The following is a 21,232-nucleotide window of genomic DNA, read 5'->3' as shown; positions in this document are numbered from 1 at the left end:
ACCCACATATACACATATATACATATAGGCATTTTTTTTTGTGAGACCAGAAGGTGCCAGATCTGCAGAAGTTGGAGGTACAGGCAATTGTGAGCCTCCCAGTGTATGTGTTGGGAAATGAACTAGGGTTCTAGGTAAGACCAATTTGCACTCTTAACTGCTGAGACATCTCTTAAGCCTACTCCATACAATTTCTTTGTATATAGTTTTTTTTTTTAGCATTCCGCCATAATTTACAGAATTAAAGTCTATAGCCACTGTTTGTTTTAATGTGTGTATTAGCTGCTTTTCTATTGTTGTGATAAAATGCCAAGACCAAGGCAACTTATAGAAGAGGATATTTTGGGCTTTAGGTTCCAGAGGGTCAGAGTCTATGATAGCAGAGTAGAGGTAGCATGTGGCAAGCAGCAGGAACAGCTGAGAGCTCATCTCAACCATGACTAGGAAGCACAGCATGCATTAGTATGGTAGCAGGCTTTGGAAAGGTCAAGCTCATCTTCGATGACAAACAGCTTCCAACAAGGCCAAACCTTATTATCCTTCTCAAACAGTTCCACCAACTGAGTATTTAAACACCAATACTATTGAAGAACAGTTCATTCAAAACATCAAAATGGGTCTTAAATTCTAGTTATATTGAACTGTTTAATATTGTCTGCATACATATGCAATGGTTCAGATTGGTACCTTTAGTTTTGCTTTCCCTCCCCCTCTCCTCAAAGAAAACTAAGTTCTGTGAGAACAGAGGCCATATTTTCTTGTAGATATGCAATATATATTGACTGAATGTATGAAATCATCATATAGCTTTATCTAATTAACTTTTAAATTATAATTTAAAATGTTATTTCTTCCAAAATGTTTGTATTCATGCTTGCTTTCAACTTCTTTCCTGTAACTCTTAAAAAGTGGTTTTTCCCCCCAGTATTTCCACAGGCCTTGTCTATGCCATGGTTAGGACATTGGTCAATATCTTGTCACTTTGAATTACAATTCTGTCTTTCTTTCTTTTTCTTTCTGAGAAGCATTTATTTTTGTTTTCTGTATCTGCCATGCCCTCAGAGGTTGTGAGATTACTTAGAACTAAAGTTTAAAGACAATTTGTGAGCCATAATGTAGGTGTTGAGAAATGAACCCAGCTCCTTTGCAAAAGCAGTAAGTGCTATAAAATGCTGAACCAGCTCCGGTTGCTCCAGTTATGTTCATGTTTTATCCCACTAGATTGAGAAATTAAAGATATTAGCTATATTCAATTCATAACTCTGTTCTCAACAGGTGACTTTCCTGAGTGGGTAAAGAGGAGAACACATGGACTAGAACAGCCACACCACGGTAGGGCCTGGGGAAGTTTTAGCAAAATGTAAACTTGGATGGGTCATGTAATTTGTTTAAGTATTTTTGTACTTAATAAGTTAATAGCAGCTTGTATGCTGTGCACATGAACATCAAAAGGTGAAATTATTGTCTGGATATCAAGTTGCCAAAGTACAGGTAAAAATATTATCTGTACCTCTGATAACCAAGATATAAGGTCATCATGGCTAAAGACTAAATTCTTGCTAATCTCCAAGGAGTCAGCACAAAGCCATGGTTTGCATAATTCATGTATTTGTAAGTTTTCCCCCCTGCAATGGAGGTAAACTATAATTATATTTTAGTTGTGGCAATTAGAATTGTAAACATCTAAATCAATTCTCTGTATAAATGGGATCTTTGGTTATGGCACTCTTTTGTTATAAATCAAAATTACATAGCATATTACATCTATGGTATATTTATTAATTTTCAGCTTTCCTTCCTGCTCACAACTGTTGTCCTTAAGCTCAAATTGCCCTGTTGTGGATACTCTGGTTTTTGGACTCTGGTTTTGAGTTTGGGGAGGAAAGAAAACAATGTGTTTGCTTGCTGGAGCAAACTATTCCAAAGGAACTAGTGGGTGGGCCAGGATTTGGATCATGTCATTTATAGGTCTGCTTATTACATTGTCTGGCACTTTATCTTGAAGACAGCCCACCCACAAGGAGCCATTCTTTGGAAAGCTCTCCAGAGAATAAAAGCCTGCCATTCTTCATTACTTGCTCTGGACATTTTCCACTCTGAGCACCTGAAGCACATCTGCTTTAGCCCTGTATATAATGCACACAAATCTCTGCAAAAACAGTCTGTGCTGATCATAGAGCATGTAAATCTCTCTTTTGACTTTTTAGTTGTATAAGCGTTTCTCAACTCTTCTGATGAGAATAGTGTGCACAAATGCTAAGAAGAACTTTAGAGTTCTCTTAAGTGTATGAGTCTTTGAAGATAGCGCATGATCTCCACTTGACCTGGCCCTTCCAAAACCACTCTTGAAGCTCTGTTTAGCTGAAGCTTTTCCTAGAATGTCTTCACATCCTCTTGACACTTCAGCATCCATGTCTTTTCATTCATATTTAATCTGAATCATGGACTGAACAACATTTAATGCAGATCTAAGCTTTATTGGATTAGTAGGCATTATACAGAGACTGCAAGTCATTATTGGTCCGGCGCAAATACAGGTGTTTATTCCAAGGTGAAATGATAGCACAAATTGACAGTTTTACTGCTACTTGAACTATTTCTTTAAGGTGGCTTGCTATGGACACAATCTCCCTCAATACCCATTCAACACAGTCTTTGCTTTTACCTCTCCCTTCAGCTGAGGGATTCAAAATATCTAAAGGAAGTTTGTAAAGAACCCTTCTGTATCAGAGGTAGTTTTGTGCCTACATTATGCATGATAGAAGATATTTCAACAAAGGCTTCATAAAAAAAGGGGGCAGAAGAGATACACCAGAGTAGAGTTGTGATCAGTGATTTTTTTCAGCTCATTGGTTACAGTGGCGAAAGTATTAACCAAAATTTAGAATAGTCTTTTTGTCTATTTAGTAACAAAGCATGCAGTAGCCTGTGTAGACAGTAGCTTTTAATAACAACCTTAAATTTGGCTTGAGCACCAAGGATGCATTTTAAAAAGTATAAAGTACATTTATATGCAATGACTATTGTAGTGGCTGAATTATGCCCCCCCAAAGACATGTTCATTTATGTGCTAATTCCAAGATTCTGTGATATTACCTTATTCTGTTAGACAGGTATGTGAAGTTGTAATTAAATGTAGGCTCTGAAAATCCAAATGTTATAACAGATAATCTGAACGGGTCATCAAAACTATCTTACAAGAGAAAAGCAGAGGTAGATTATATATACAGAGGGGAAGATGTCAAACAAGAGAGAGTAGTAAGATGAAGCCACAATCCAAGGAATAATGACAATCACAGGAAAAGATGGAAAGAATGGATTTTCTCCTAGAGCTTGCACAGGAGTACTCTCCTGCCAATAGCATGGTTTTGGATTTGTGACCTTAAAAATACTACAGAACAAGAAATCTACTATTTTATCCCTCTGTGTTTGTGGGAATATGTTACAGTAACCATAGAAATCTGATATAAATTTTAGTATGAGCTGGGGTACTGCTATGAAAAATACCTACAGATGTGAAAATGGCTTTTGAATTGGATGCTGGGTGGAGGGTGGTACAACTGTTGATGGTAAACTTAATAGAGACACTATAGATTGCCTGAGCCAAACCACTGATAGAAATGTGGATATTAAAGGCATTTCCGGTGAGGGCACAACAGGAAATGAATACTGTAGTGGGAATTGGAAGAAAGGCAGTTGTTGTTATACAGCAGCAAAAACAAAACAAAACGAACAACAACTTATCTGAATTGTCTCCTACAGTTTTATGCAAAACTAATCTTTACCTTGTAAGTGATAAAATTGAGGAGCTTGGCAGGCTAAGTGTTGTAGGTATAGTTAGTTCATTTTTTGCTGAGGAAAAGAAGTCTTAGGGGGTGGAATAGAATATATGAGACATGACAGTGAAATGGGAGGTACTAGGGGACCAAAGTAGTGGGTAGTGGTAGAATCGAGGGCAGAAGGATCATCATCATCATCATCATCATCATCATCATCATCATCACCACCACCACCACCACCACCACCACCACCACCATCATCATCATCAACAACAACAAAGCATGAAAATACCATAATGCAACTTACTACCTTTGTACTAATTTAAAGAAGAACCAGATAGGAGGAAATTAAAATTTGAAACAAGAAAAGAAATAAGACAAGAGATATAGTGAAGAAAGAACCATTATGTCAAGAAGGAATTAACACTTGATTTGGTAAATTTTGTTAAGAGTGAAAGATGATAAAATGAGGAAATTCTGTGTGAAGATGTACTTTGGAGCTAAGGAAAAGGATGTAGCCTGCCAGCTTTTGAATTGTGATGAAAAGATCGGGCACACATTTATAGATTCATTCAACTATCTCAAATACAGAGCTAAACTATCTAGGAAAGAACCTGGAGGTTAGCTTGCTTGAAAGAAGGGTCATAGAGATATCATAAAGTTCAGGGTATGTTGTTATCAGAGAGGATTATCCTGTCTTAAGATGGCAGTCTCTAAATGCCACCATCAACAGGACAGGCTGAGAGAGATCAGGTACACAGAGAAGATGATGTAAAAAGGAACAGAGAAAAATGTGGCCACAAGCCACACAATGCCATTGGCCATTGGGAAATGGACAAAGCAAAGAAGGGGGCCTCTGTTGCAGCCTCTGGAGGTAGCATGAATGGTCTGATGTCCAGATGTCAAGCTTCTGGCCTCCAGGACCATGGAACAATAAATTGTTGGGGTCTTAAACTATAAGACTGATGGTAAATCATTACAGTAGCCAAAGGAAAATATTCTAATCAGTTAACTTGTTTTGTAATATTATGAAGAAAAAGTTGTAGAAACAGGCATTTTTTATGTGTGGCAGAAATAAACAAAAACACATAAAATATTTCATCCTAATTTGGTTTTCTTTTAAAAAATACCACTATGTACTTTTGTTTTTGGATGATACCTTTCAACCTAAAACAAAAAGTGCAAGTAGCCAGAACAGGACTATTATAAGTCAATGAGTTAATTATGCATCTGTCCCCTGAAAGGTTTTCTAATGTTTGTGAAAAGCACGTGGAATGCATTTAAATACAAATATATAATTTATCAATAATAGTACTTCATTAATTTTTGTTTACAAACTAGAAAATAAGGCAAGTTCACATCTGGAAAAGGTGATATACATCAGTATTTCAACCTTGACCAGTTAGATAATATGGCAGGGCAAATGCCCCAAATTTCAGTCAAAGTTTACATTTCAAGATCAATTTTTTACAGCCCGAAAAGCTATAAAAACAAAACTAAAAAACCTCAAATAAGCCATACCACAATATTTCAGAAAATACTTTGTAAAATTGAAAATGCATACAGTAGTTATTTACAGCAATTAGTAGAACCTAAACTTCATAGTGATTGTTTAAAAAGTGTGTGAAAGTGGTATGTTCTAAATCATATGTGTGTATGTATGTGTGTGTGTTTTCACATAAGAACAAAAGGAAAAAACTCAGACATTGTTACCTTCTGATTTCTCTACTTATAGCAGCTTCAGAGTATTTTGAAATATAATACCCAAGTAAGAATAAGTGAAAGGCAACCGTTTAAATTACTTTACATCCGTAGAAAGAATCTGTGTGCTACTGGTCACTGGTTTACCTTGTCTTAGAAGAAGGCTTGCCAAGTCAGTTATGTGTTCTTTTCTTTAATTGTCTATAATGTGCTTTGGTGGAATAGAAATAGAATTATCTGCATAAGAAATATACATACAAGCAATCTTTTACAGCAATCACAATCATCTGCATGAATTAGTTTTGAAATTACACTCCAGAGAAATTACACCAATTATTACAAATGCACATTGTAAGAGAATAGACAAGTTAAGTATAATTTCTGGTCTCTCAAATATTTAAAACAAGGCTGAGCTTCTTTATCTGTTGGCTTTGTTTTGGCAGCATCACTGAAATGTATTAATAATATAAGGTAAGTAAGTATGATGATGACAGAGAGGTTTACCTTCTTACTAGGGTACGGGTTACTTCTGTAAGAGATATAAACACACACACACACACACACACACACACACACACACACACACACACACATGCACGCCCGTTAGAGATGGAGGGAGAGGGAGGGATAGGAAGGGAGAAGGTGGGAGAAGAAGGGAGTGAAGGAGGTAGCTTGGTAGGTAAATAGGGAGGGAGGGAGAAGACAGGAGGAATAGGAAGTGGGGAGAGAGAATTACATTTTCTTCAACTACCAAAGTGGAGTGGGAAAAGGGATAGAACTAGAGACCAACCAATTGACCTTCCCAACGTTTCCTCCTGCATTAAAAAGTCACTTTCTTCTCTCTGTACTCTTCTGCAGTTCTGTTCTGGGGTGAAAGGAGAAAGAAGTAATAGAGGGAAGAACTAGGAATCAATATTTTCCTCTAAAATCTAAATAAAGGCAATAGAATTTCAGGCTCATCCCTAGCACATACATGAAAGTATAGAAGTTTTCTCAAAAATAGCTGTATAAAGATTTTCTATAAGGCAGATACCTATGGAGAATTAAAAAATACATCTTAAATAAAGTTGAAATCTAGAGGATTCTGCTAAACTTTGGTTTAGTTTTACCAATGATAAGTGCCTGCGACACTGCCCTCAAACATTAGAGTAATGGGAAGATTAATTTCTGCCACATAGATGAATCCATTAGCTTTCACTTGAGATGGGGTCTAAATACCGTGAATTGGGCCTCTTTTAGAATGTACTATTTGCCCCTTCCCAATCATTAGTGCACCTTTTCTCCTAGACTTTACAAGATATACATAAGATGAGCTGAAAGTAGACCCTGGAAATTCTTCCTATCTTTCCCCGGCCCTTTGTCTATTTTGGGGGGATGGGGTGGGTAGGTCTGACCTAGAATTTCAGTTTTTAAATTATTTGACAGACTGGAATGTTGGTAGAAGCCTTAGGATTCTTCGATGATTTATACTTTGATCTTCACAGTTAGGTCTTTATACACAATGACAAGTTATATGTATCTTTAGAGAGGAACAAATGTTTTCTAATAATGCCATCTAAGTTCAGATGAGTGTCCTTGCAGTACTCCAATAAAAACACATCCTTTCACCCAGATCAGTTTGACCTTTGTGGAAATGCATTTATTTCCACTACAACTATTAAGTGTATATTTGTTCCTCTCAAAATGGATGATTTTGTTTTCTTAAATGTCTCCATTCTCCCTGGTCACAGGAATCACTTGGATGGCATGGCTCCATTGTGGCGAGAGCGTGATCTTTCCAGAGTGGGCCGTCTGTTATCTGTAAGACAAAGAGAAGAAGAAGGGAAAAAATGGTGAGCTTTAGATCCTGACTATTGCACAGTGTCAGGTCGAGAGAGGTTTTCAAACAGTCTTGAAACATCACTTTAAATGAATATGGAAATAAGCTGCAAAGAGCCCGGATCTGAGGCGTTTACACAGCAGCTGCCAGGCTGAGTTCAAGAGTTCTGCAATCAGCAATAAATGATTTTTCTTGGTAAGCAGAGGCAGATTGACAAAAGAAATGGAAGAATTCTCTCAAGCACAGACCCCTTGGGGATAAGCAGGTGACAACAAAATTCCTTGGGAAAGATGTTAAATTGAAAAGATCTATGGACAGTACCTTTTGTTGAAAAGCTCTCCAATTCCCCATGAGTTTTCAATTTGTATGCTGGTTACCTCTCTAAAGGACACCAGTGTGTGCAGGGTGGAGGGAAAAAAAAGAGACAGTTTTTATTTTTAAACAATGATTGCAATATATAGCAATCAAAGCAGCTACTGAGTTTGCCTGATTGTATGATGTAAACAAATTCAATACATTATATAGTCATTACGGGAATGAATAATGAATGGGACCTATTCTTGGTCCCATTCCCCCTACCCATCACAGGAAAAATAATCACTGTAGAGATGACTGTTGGCGCAAAGCGTGGAAAGCAAAGTTTAAAAGCATTGAAAGTTGCTGAAAATAGTTTTAGCTCTAACAAGGAAAAGGCTTCCAGCTCTGTGCTGTGATGATCACTACTATATTATTATCACCTCTGTTTTATGCTCAGCTTAAATGCAATTGATGTGGCTGAAAATCTCTTTCTGGCAAAAGCATAATATACTTAGATTCTCTATTTAGAATGAGACTGGTCCCCAGAAATAATGACAAGCACCAGCACTTACATAAATGCTAACACTTTACACTAGTTCATTTGCTAATTCACACAACATCCCCGGGAGGTAAGCCCATTTCATTCCATCCTATTATCTCTGCTTTAGTGATGAAGGTTACATAGCAAATCAATGGTATGATGGGAGATTATAATGCAAAGTTAATGCCTAAATGTCAGGCCTGCTTTGTTCAGAAGTAGATGTTGGAGCCTCCTAAGCTGCTATTCATTTCCTCCTTCAGATGATGATGGCCCACTAGTATATCCTGTCTCTCCCAGGGGAGACTGGACTGAGAAGTGCTGAGGTTTTGTCATGATGCCTTTCTAGATTGCGCTATCATCTTTTGACCAATTCCAGTAGTCTGTGGTCGATACTTAGCAAAACTTTCTTGCACCCATGACCTTGACCTCATTAACATCACCTTGTGAGTGCACTACACGAAGTAGACAAAAGTTGAAAGCATTCTCAATGCTTCAGAATGCAATATTATTGCAGAAAGGTGAGAAATTAAGAGGCTTTCTGTACTTGGAGATACAGCTGAGTGATGGATTATTTGGGTATCCTCTTGAAGATACTATTAAAAAATCCATTATTTAATTTGTGATATGGATCACAATTCAGCTAAAAATGTGAAGATAACATTTCTGGATAAAGGGCTTATTACTAAGATGGCCCAGGTTTGCATACAGATTAGTTTGGGACTTCTTAGAGAACATTTAAAACTTAAGGGACAATCAAACCCTTCCCATTGCATTGTAAGCATTAAAACTTCAGCTTTATTCTCAGATTCTAGAACGGAGAATGATGGCGGCATCCCCACAGGATTGTGCCAGCTCTGAGAAAGAAGCTGCTACAATGGGGAACTAACAAGCTAAAGTCAACAGCTCTCTCTCTGTGCTTCCCTCCAGGAATTCCTCTGGTACTCCATAACATCACAAAACACCTACTTTGATCCCCTCCAAAACTGCAGCCTCACTGTCTTAAATGGCAGGATGTGAGGATTTATATCAATTTGCAACTTACTGGTGGCATTTGGTTTGAGAACATACTTTTGAGTCGAAGAAAACTGACATTAAAGCTTTTGGAAAGTGGCATAAACATTGGTTCAGGACCGAAATCCATCTTTATGGCAGACAGAAAAAGTGAACCATTTTAGACTTTATTTGCTGTTCCTTTGACCCCCCTTAGGGACTTATAAGGTTCCCAACTTAATAAGATAATTACATGAAGAAGCATTTCTGTAAAGGTCACCTCTTATAGTTTTGAAATGTCTACCTACAACCTTTTTTAATAACAAAAAACCATTAGAAACAATGGCAACAATTGCTGATCTAAATATTTAAAATTAATTTCCAGTTATTTATATTTATGTTCAATATAATTTTGCATAAAATGTATATTTGTACCATGAATTTCTATGGATTAAGCCATAAGTGGAATTCGATGGATCTCATAAAGTACATACCCACCCCGACTCCCACACACTCATACATACTTCTGTATTTTCATATGCATACATAGATTTTCCATATATACTCATATTCTAATGGCTAATAATATAGTGATGGCAATTCCTCACTACTGTCATGCTCAAAAGTGACTTCATCTTTGTACGAGAGATTGAAATATCACCGAATGGATTATTTGCAACACAACTTTTATATTTATGGTATTCAATACTAACAGGTGCCATAAATCAGCATCACATTTATAGGAACAAATGTTAGATATTATTGCTGTCAGAGGTAACAGACTAATTGAAGTGATTGCAAGATTGATGGCAGTTTTTTTGGAAAAAGGTGGAGGAAGTGTGTGGTGTGCTATATGATTTGAGGGCTTGATAAGACCTACTCAGAATCAAGTTCTTTTCCAAGTCTACCAGAATTTGGTAAGCAAACCTAAGTTGATTCTCCTTATTTGTGAGAGGCTTGTCATTATGTTTCAGGTCTATACCGAAACTCTTACGTGTAGGGGAGGGGATTCTGGTACGACTATAGAGATTGAAATCATTAGAGTGGTATTGAAGAGAAGGCTATACTTTTATGAAGATGAATGTGATGGAAGCAGATAGATTGTCTTTAGAAAACCTTTCATATCTTTCATCAAATTAGAACTTAAGCACGTCTTGGCTTTAACATGGTTCTGTACCTTCTATCAGGTTACCCAGTTCAAACCAATGGCAAGGCTGTCCTTCTCATAAGAAGATCCATGCCTTCTCTAAGCACAAGGACATGTGGCATCCATCTCTTGTTGAGTATTTTAGTAAATGGATTAAAATGCTATGGTACCTGTGTTGAATCCACTCTTATAATCATTTATCTATCGATGATGTAAATAACACATAAATATAGAAAATACACAAATGTCATTATGTTTTAGGTTTACACCTAAACTTACATAATTAATTTTGTTGTTACAGTAAATGTCAAGTAACATAACCAAATACTAAATACAGATGAGATGCAGCCTAAAACAGAAAGGACATAAGTCAGATTAGAAGTTTCAGTTCTGCAGTATGCAACCTGGGGGTGTACAGGCAATACCCTAATAAAGTGTGTCACAAAGGCCGTATCTTGCATGCTATGAGATGGTCAAATTGAGACTAAAACTATGATTACTTCTTCCTCTCATAGTGTGGTCTCCCTCTGTTGTTCTCTAAAGAATAATGTCTTTAAAAAATACTGAGCTCAAACTGCAATGTAATGTTCTATCCTCTTCTTATAGAAGTTATCTGTTATTAAATGTCTAGAGTATAATACTGAAAACATGATTTCAATGTCCATATATTCATGTTCTTATGCAAATAAATACTGTACTAGTCATTTCTCTCCTAAACAATATTTAAAGTCTTCCCAATAATTTGCTGTAATAACAATGTAGAAATGACCTTCCTTATATTCCATCCATATGTATGCCACAGTTATATCCATATGTATGTCTTGCATAGGACAGGCATCACTAAGGTATGCAGGAATAACCCCAAATGGTATTAGAGAATATTTGCATTAACTTAAATCTCATTGGCAGTACATGAATTTCTCTGTCTTATCTCTTTGGGTAGTAATCTTTTAAAATGTGCTAATATAAAAAGTGAAAAATGACATATGATTCATTTCTTTTGTATTTTTCCAAATACTAGTGAGGTGGAACTTCCCATATATTACCATCTATTTTTCTTCGTTTGCATGCTGCCTTTGTCCTTTGGCTGTTTGTTGTACTGTTTGATTTTTTACAAGATAGATTTAAAACAGAAACAGACTGAAATATATGTGAGATGTATTTTACTTAGTCTGTTGTTTGCCTATTGTAGATTTTTAGGCCTGTAATTTTTTTTTACTATTTTTATGAAAAAATACATGAACATTTATATTTTTATATGTTCTTTCATTCTCAGCCTTCTCTAATAGGCACTTGTCTAATAGACATGTAGCTAATGTCCAGACATTGATAAGCCTACAATCTTAGCTCTTCATGGTCTTTAAAGTTTAATTCATTCACATTTAATTATTAAAATTATTTTCAATTCATTTTGTTTCACAATCCCAGATAAACTACTTTCTTGTTTTATTTTTTTTTCTTTCGAAGGACATGTGTTGTTCTATCACAATTTGTTTGATCATCAATTACTATACTATTCATGATGTCTCTTTTATCATATATTAAGAAATACCAAAGTTTCTATTATTTTGACATTAGCATTATTCTAAATTTTTATATAAATGCCTTTCCATTTCATTACTTGAGCCACATAATTATTTTTCTTTCATTACTATTGTTGTTATTACATTCATCATTTGGCAAACATATTCTTCCTATGTAGCCCCAGGCCAGTCCGGAATTATAATCCCTGGCCTCTGTCTCTTCGGTTCTAGGATTATGGATATGAGCTTTATGATATCTTTTAGTGCCTGCTGTAGCTAAGCCTCCATCACTTATATTTTCATTTTAAACATAGGTTTGGGTTGGTGTGCCTCAGTGGTAGAACACTTTACTAGCATATGCAAAGCTCTGAGTTTAATTCCTCAAAACGTATATACATACAAACAAATATTTCTGGGGTACATTTCACCAGTGGACCTATAATCATGATAAAGCAACTCAAAAGTAATAGAACTTGTTAAACAGAGCCAGTGAATCCCAAGCTTACTCTAGTGACAATACAGGATCCAAGTGTGACTGTGACAGTACTGATGGTAGTGCATCTGCATGTACATATGTGTATGGTTTTTGGGATGGAACACTGGGCCTCATGTATACTAGGCAAGTTCTTTACCACTGACATGTGATATATCCTCGACCCTTTTAATAATGCTTTTAGGAATTTTGGGGCTTCTCATTTTCTTGAAAACTTAACAGGGTCCTTTCCTCTGATCAGTTTTTCTGGTAGCTTGGCCCCCTTTCTTTGGGAAATAGGGCAGAGTCCAGACGTATCCAAAAGGGCATCCTCAATTATACCCATAGAGTGTTGCTGTTTTGGCTCTGTCAAAAGTGTGAGTAACTGCAATGTTATATTACACATTGATAATGCCTAGTGCTTCCAGTTTGTGAACCTCATGGTATCACATTTTGTAGTATGTTTCAAATTGTGGCCATCTACCAGATCTCAGTTATCATACTGTATTGACCTGCTTTACTCCAGTGGAATTGTCTACATAGCATGCTATGTAAAAATGCATGTGCAGGAGCCAGTCAATTACCTCTTCACTCAACAATCAGAGTTCTAGCCCTACCTACTCTAATTTCAATGGTAGTACAGTGGTTTTAAAACTAGAAATAGGCCAAATTGTGTAATCCATATTTTTCATGACATGCAAATAAATCCAGGCAAAGAAAACGGAAACCTAGATTACTGTGGTAGTTCAGGTTGGCAGAAGAGTGGAAAGTTATTTTAACGATGATGGTAATAGAAAGCAATAATGTTCTAAGAGTTCACAGGCTACTGTGACTACAGACACACAACTCCCATTAACTATAATTGGAGTTAAACACATGTAATGATAACAAAATAGACCCCTGAAAGCCTTTCCAATTGGAAAATAAGCAAATGCATTCTGAGAAACAGCATGCTTTGTGTGAAAAATACAGTATTCTAATTGAGATGCACAAATTATTTTTACATTGATATTGCAGAGTATGATGTTGGTAGTTTTTCTATGTTTAAGGATATAGATCTGCTAGAGGTAACATCTGTAAAAAGAATGTCTTTCCTTTTCTTAATGCTCAGCATTCGTTATGTTATTAAAGGAAAAGTCTCAATAGTTGCAATGGATTTATTAATTCAGGAGATTGTTATCAGCATGAAACTCTGCTGTGCTAGGGGAAAAACAAATTATATTTTATAAAACTGCAGTACTGAGATTAAATCACTTTTCTCTATTTCAGTTTCTTCTTATCCTCCCTGCCAGGTAGTAACTCTACTCTCTATCTCTATTATGAACTTCATATTTTACAAACTACCAGGTCTTATAGCAATATAAGGGTATATTATCAAACAAACCCAATTATAGGAACTTTAGGAAGATAGAAATACCTGATAAAAGGAAAATCATGCATTACTTTAAGGCATTAAAAACTTAATCCATATTAAGCTACAAATGTATGATCTATATGATTCTTACTTTCATCTATCACAAACATGGTACTTTTATAACATGCACAATCAACTTGTTGGTATTTTAAATGGCTGCCATTTACCTAATTGATAATTACGGTATTTCAAAGTATCTTAGGAAAATGTGTTGCAGATAAAAGAAAAATCAGTATACTATTCAGTATTTCAACTGCCACTGACCTTGTTATTGATTATCTTTGGACTCTATGTCACAGCTAGTAAATAGATTTTTTAAAAAATGTATATCTTTGGATTTTTACATTAGTCATGCATTCTATTTGCTTCTCTCCTAGAGAACAGAAATAGGGCCCAAATCAAATTTTCTCTCTGTGAGGATGAAAGTCTAAAGAAGACATCTGCATATCTAGAAAATATGGAAAACACTAACACATAAAATAAGAATATTAGAACTTAATGGGAAGGGTTGGGGATTTGGCTCAGTGGTAGAGCACTTGCCTAGCAAGCGCAAGGCCCTGGGTTCGGTCCCCAACTCCGAAAAAAAGAAAAAAGGAAAAAAAAAAAAGAACTTAATGGGAAAAATTTTGGAAAAAATCCTTTAAGTGAAACTCATGTAGCATAAATAGTGGACATCATTCAAAATGTAACACAGCTATTCGGGGTGTTTACCATAGTGGCTTATATGCAGCAGTTTCTTTAAAAATGTTAATGAAGTCATCATCCAATCACTAGCCATGCATCAGGCACTGATGCTCGCTTGAATTCACCTTCAGCTATGCTGCTTACATAGAGGGCACACATCATTGCCATGAATACAAGAAAAGACTTCTGTCCTTCAATCTAGCTACAGACTGTTACTCCATAATCTATCAACCAGGTACATAACAGGAAACTTCACACATTACTAGGGTGGGAAGGATAATTGCACCAAGAACAATAGCAGTAAATTAATTATGTTTTTCTTTTAGCATCTACTTCATTTTAAGTGCGGTGCAGGCTTCAAGTTGGACCATTCACTTATGTTATTTTTCCTATTGGGAGGGACAAAAAGAAAATGAATAAATCAGAATAACTAAGACATCTTAACTTTTTCCCTTAAGGAAAAGAATAAAATGACAAAAGGAAAGGAACTGTTTGTATTTGTAGCTGTAAGGACTCAGATACAATGGTAGCTATTTGTGCAAGGAAGTGATTTTAATTTAAATTCTGTTTCTTAGAAACAATTTTGATGTATTACACAGAAGGTAGCAGTTCTACCTGTGGTGGGGTCAGCAGAAATGAGGCTCTCTGAAGTCGTCTAGAGAGATTGTTGAAGCCTTCCTAGCAGAATCAAGAGTGACAGTACAAGGGATGATCAAGGTGAAGATTACAGTGACCTGGGCCAGAGTGCTCTGCAGGGTGAGAGACTGAGTAACCACTGGGTTTGGTACTGAATAAACTAGCTGCTAAAACGCACTGGGGCTCCAGGGGTTTATTACTATCACCTGTCATATGTGTGACTTTTTGCTTCATGGGTGGCATAGATCCCTATGACTAAGAATACATGCTATCAGCCATTTCTATAACTTTGATCATATGATGGACAGTCCTCTGTCATTCTCACTTGCAGGTGTTTGTGATCTGCCTGTGAGCTTCATTGCTGATATGCTGACCTAGAATATATTCGCCGGTCATTTGATTTTGTTTCTGAATCACTTAAGGCTACATATCTAGTCTTTTTGTTTTTGACATATGCAAGCTATCTTTTTGGTTTGGATTCCTGTTTTCTAGCTGATGGCGGAGGTTTAATAGGACGCAGCCCAACTGTGTAGCTTAAGTAGGCCCTGTGTGGTAGGTGTGCAGGGGAGTAATACCCTGGGTTTCTGTATTAAGGCAGAAATACCAGTCCTTCCTCTTACACAATGTGACTATCTCCCAAAAGACCATGTAACAGTAACATAGCCATGCCTATGATTTTGAGAAGATGCTTAACCTACAGTTTACAATGCAAAAGTCTATGAACAGGTGTTCACATCAATTATGATCCCCATGCTAGCCTGTGCTTAATTACTTAACCAGTTGTGTGGACAAAGGCAAACTGTGTGGTTAATATTACAGACAGTTTAGCAGCTGTTAGTGCCATTGTTTTTACAATATAAACTGTCCCTTAAGGTAAAAGCCAGTCAGCAGTTGTTTTAAGTATGAAGAGTTATGAGAGTTAGCACACAGGTTCTCAATTTCATAGTCACAAATGACAGAAAATCCTTTATAATTTTAGTGTCTAATGCAACCCATGTACAACCTGAGCACCAGGTCAAGAATTTAAGTTAATAAATATGGCTACTAACAGCTAGCTTCTTTTGGAAGAGTTCTCAGTGAATTATTTTAAGTCTACTGGAACATCATCTGATCAAGAACATGTAAAAACACAAAAGGCTGTTTGTTCATATGCTCTTTAAGACCCTGTTTATAGTCAGTGTAGCTTGTAGGTCATCATGAGATTCAATGTAGTACGCAACTTACATATAGTGGGTTACAGTGCAGGCAGCCTAAAATATCATATAGATGCATAATGCTACTTTTTTAAGTGAAAAAGACAAGTTATCAAAAAATATGTCATATTCCTCTGAGTGAAAATATACAATCTATAACTCTAAAAAGTTTTTGAAAAGACATGTACAAAGAAAATCAGCAATAATCCCTAAATAGTGGGATCATGATTTTTCTTTTAGACTTTGGAGGGAGCTGCATGCCCAGGCAATATTTTTCTTTTGTATATTTTCCATAATACATGATATTACATATTTACCACAGATAATTTATTAAATTAGAGGTAAAACCTAGATAGGAAGTTAAATTCTATCTTTAGCTACAAATCACATACTGCTTTGCTTAAAGGCTCCAGCATACTCTCCGATAGAAAATACAAATTTTAGCAGTGAAACAAATTTGTTTTCACACAATTGTCAATTATAAATATACATCACATATCTTAGATTCTATCTTGTAAAATTTTAATTTTTAAATGGTGACTCACCAAAATACTATCTCCACAAAGATTGCAAAAGCTTTAAGAGATGGGCGGTATACCCTAATGTTAGCTATAGGCAGCTTTATCTCCCTGATAAAATCACAGGAGGTGTCAAAAAGAAATGACTAATCCAAATAACAAAGACTCATTAGTTGGAAGTTGGGGAATCCTGCTGAAGAAGGGGACAAAGGATTGTAGTTGTCAGAGGGATTAAGGATACAACAACAGCAACAACAAAACCCAACAGAATCAACTAACCTGAGGCTAGAGGGGTTCACAGAGACTGAACCAAGAATCAGGGAGCTTGCTTTGGTCTGCCCTAGGTATTCTGCACATATGTTATAGTTGTGTAGCTTGGTCTTCTTGTGGGAGTCCCAACAGTGGGAGCAGGAGATGTCTCTAACTCTTTCCCATATTTCAGGACCTTTTCTACTGGGTTGCCTGGTCCATTCTTGACATGAGGGGAGGTGCCGAACCTCATTGCAACTTGATGTGCCCTATTTGGTTGCTATCCATGAAAGAACTATCTTTTCTGAAGGGAAATGGAGGAGGAGGAGATCTGGGGGAGAGACTGGGAGAGGAAACTGTGGTCAGACAGTAATATATGAGAGAAGAATAAATTAAGAAAATTAAAAATCAGTTAAAATTTTTTGATACAACTAAAGACAAAAATAAAAAAAAATAGAAAAGAATCTTTCCATAAATGGTAAATGACACCGATCCATTTTCAGGAAGGTATCCTGTTGTGATAGCTAACTTTGTTTACCAACTTGATTCATATGGTAAGAGGAAAGAGAAGTTGTCTCTAGATTGGCCTATATGGATATCTGTGGGGCATGTTATAGCTATTTAATTGATGGAGGGGAACCTGGTACACTGTGGGATGTACCATCCCTAGGCAGGGGAGCCTGGACTGTGTAAAGAAAGCAAGCCAGTAAGCAGCATTTTTCCATGATTTCTGCTTCAGGCTGTTGCCTTGCTGAAGTTACTGCTCATACTTTTCTTAGTGCTAGACTATAACATGTAAGATGAAATAAGCCCTTTCCTCTCCTAAGTTGTTTCTGGTCATAGTGTTTTATCATAGGTACAGGGAGCAAACTAGACAACCTGTGAAGTACAGGTGAAGTTGCCAAGGAGAAACAGCATTATTCTCTTATAAACCACTTGAATTGATAGGATAATGGAGTAGGCAAAGCTAAAAGATACATTCTGTTATTTTCAAAAGTATTAGTGCATATACAAACACAATTTCCTAATAAGAACCCCTCACACTTAAGTAAAACAAAGAGCTTTATTATTACCCAATTTCCTCATCTTCAAAACAGAGATAATGAATACTTATCTTATAGGGGGTTAAGAGGACAGAACGAGATACATTCATACCTGCTCCACATTGATATTTTAATAGATGTGAAGTGCATGCATGTACACATGTGCTGTGAGTGAATACATACAAATACATTTACACAGGGATGCTCACATGCACACATCAATCAATAACAGTCAAATGAGAAACCATCTCTGCTTACAATGGCTATTCACAGCTAAGTGTTGCAGATAGATCAAACTCTCAGGGCATGACCATATGAGTTTATATTTTTGTTTTTCTGTTCCTTTATTAATATTCCTCTTTGCCACAATGGAAATAATAATTAACATTAGCTATCTATGTAACAGTATATTTACAATGACTAACTAATGGAAATGAACCATGATAGTACCTGATGTAGAATAAATGCTTAGTGTCTCTAATACATGCCATTGCAAGAGTTAAATTCCAAGGATTTCAGCACACAGATTTTACACATTTTAAAGTCTAGACAGCCTAATTATACCCTATGACAATTTTAGCCACTTTTGGGATGAGAAAGGTTACAAACAGATGTTTATAAAAGTCTTTTTTTACCTTAACCCATCCACACAAAGACTTAATAAAGATCTAGCAAGAAATCAGAATTTACCAAAGTTCTGACATTTTATTTATTTCACAAGTTATGATGGACTAGGGTATTTTTATGCCCTTGGGAAGCAATGGAAATCTTTTATAACTATTTATTTATTTATTTTTATTGTCATCCAATGTGTATAGAAATGTTGTCAGACTGCTTTCTACTACTTGTCTCATTTAGGATTCCAGTTGTCTTGACAGATTTGTCCCTAAGGGTAAAAAGAGATTATTTCTAGAGATTCCAGCTTGGCTTGAATGATGCATCTAGGAGAAACTGGTCACTCATTTGCCCACCACTTTTGGGAGAACAGTTTTGCTGGGCAACCTTTTGACCTTTAATTTGCTTTTCAGAGTAGTCTAGTCACTAGAAAAAGGATGGTGGAGGGTCTTGCTTTTATAAGCAGAGTTTGTTCCCATGTTGCATATATCTCTTGCTGTACAACAAGCATGTGAATGGCTATGTGTCTTGCACTGTGCTACTAATTTAGAGTGCTGAATGTGACAATGTCTTCTCTGGCAGCTATGATATAGTGTTTGAAGACATTGGTTAAAAAATTAGTCTCGACAGGAAGATAGGGGCAGGCAAGCTGAAGGAGCACTGCGGTCCAGACTGTGCGTGGATCTGAACGGACACAGTCAAACAGCTCCCTGCACACAAATCCTGTGGGAGGGAGAGCTAGACCTTCAGAGGGGCAGACACTCCTGGGAAACCAGAGGAGACTACTCTCTGCCCACATTTAGGACTCTAGAAGAAAACACCTTGCGCCATCAGGGCCCCCTGCACATAGGGGCCCAGAAGTAGGGGCAGGCCCTTCTGTTTACTGCCCACAAGGAAAGCTGAAACCCATCCCTGAGGAGCGACTTCAGGCTCGAGACCAGAGGTAAGACCAACTTTTCTACTCCAAGTGACCACTGCTCATAGTGGATTCAGGACACACCCACAGGAACAGCTGAAAGCCAGTGGACAGGAATGACTACACGCCTAAAAGAAGAACACTCTGTTCCCATAACTGCCTTAAAGAGAACAGGAAAACAGGTCTACAGCACTCCTGTCACACAGGACCATAGGAAGGTCAAGCCACTGTCAGAAATAGCAGAAGAAGGTAACACCAGAGACAACCTGATGGCTGGAGGTAAGCACAGGAACCCAAGCAACAGAAACCAAGACTACCTGGCATCATGAGAGCCCAATTCTCCCATGAAAGCAAACAGTGAATATCCAAACACACCAGAAAATCAAGATCTTCATTTCAAATCTCATTTGATCATGATGTTGGAGGACTTTAAGAAAGACATAAAGAATTCCCCTAGAGAAATGCAGTTAACACACAAGTAAACAAGTAGGAGCCCTTAGAGAGGAAAAACAAAAATCCCTGAAAGAATTACAGGAAAACACAATCAAACAGGTGAAGGAATTGAAAATGGAAATAGAAAGAATAAAGAAAGCACAAAGGGAGACAATCCTGGATATAGAAAACCAAAGGAAGAGACAAGGAGCCATAGATACAAGCATCACCAACAGAATACAAGAGATAGAAGAGAGAATTTCAGGAGCAGAAGATTCCACAGAAATCATCGACACAACTGTCAAAGATAATGTAAAACAGAAAAAGCTACTGGCCCAAAACATACAGGCAATCCAGGACACAATGAGAAGATCAAACCTAAGGATAATAGGTATAGAAGAGAGTGAAGACTCCCAAATCAAAGGACCAGTAAATATCTTCAACAAAATCATAGAAGAAAACTTCCCTAACCTAAAGAAAGAGATGCCCATAAACATACAAGAAGCCTACAGAACTCCAAATAGATTGGACCAGAAAAGAAACTCATTCGGTCACATAATATTCAAAACACCAAATGCACAAAACAAAGAACGAATATTAAAAGCAGTAAGGGAAAAAGGTCAAGTAACATATAAAGGCAGACCTATCAGACTTCTCACCAGAAACTATGAATGCCGTAAGATCCGGAACAGATGTCATACCCTAAGGGAACACAAATGCCAGGCCAGGTTACTGAATCCAGCAAAACTCTAAATTAACCTAGATGGAGAAACCAAGATATTCCATAACAAAACCAAATTTACACAATATCTTTCTACAAATCCAGCCCTACAAAGGATAATAAATGGTAAAGCCCAACACAAGAGGCAAGCTATACCCTAGAAGAAGCAAGAAACTAATCGTCTTGGCAACAAAACAAAAAGAAGAAAAGCACACAAACATAACCTCACATCCAAATATGAATATAACGGGAAGCAATAATCACTATTCCTTAATATCTCTCAACATCAATGGACTCAATTCCCCAATAAAAAGACACAGATTGACAACTGGACACGTACTGAGGACCCAGCATTCTGTTGCCTACAGGAAACACACTCAGAGACAAAGACAGAGACTACCTCAGAGTAAAAGGCTGGGAAAACAACTTTCCAAGCAAATGGTCTGAAGAAGCAAGCTGGAGTAGCCACTCTAATATCGATTAAAATCAATTTTCAACCAAAAGTCATCAAAAAAGATAAGGAAGGACACTTCATATTCACC

The 21,232-nt window shown here is 36.8% G+C and overlaps 1 protein-coding gene across 5 annotated transcripts in view; it reads right to left on the bottom strand.

Annotated features, from left to right (window-relative positions):
• Positions 1–2,456: 2,456 nt before the first annotated feature.
• Diaph2 (diaphanous-related formin 2) overlaps positions 2,457–21,232 on the bottom strand; it is an 827,546-nt gene continuing 808,770 nt past the window's right edge. For all 5 annotated transcript variants that reach the window (XM_039100253.2, XM_063280011.1, XM_039100252.2 and 2 more), the window contains one exon: positions 2,457–7,278. In XM_039100253.2, coding sequence (XP_038956181.1) covers positions 7,214–7,278 — 65 coding nt within the window. In that variant the 3' untranslated portion in view covers positions 2,457–7,213. The remainder of the gene's footprint in view (positions 7,279–21,232) is intronic.

The sequence above is a fragment of the Rattus norvegicus genome, chromosome X, assembly GCF_036323735.1.
Source record: "Rattus norvegicus strain BN/NHsdMcwi chromosome X, GRCr8, whole genome shotgun sequence".
NCBI lineage: Eukaryota > Metazoa > Chordata > Mammalia > Rodentia > Muridae > Rattus > Rattus norvegicus.
Note: the sequence above shows the minus strand (reverse complement) of the source record. Positions and strands in the feature narration are given on the sequence as shown.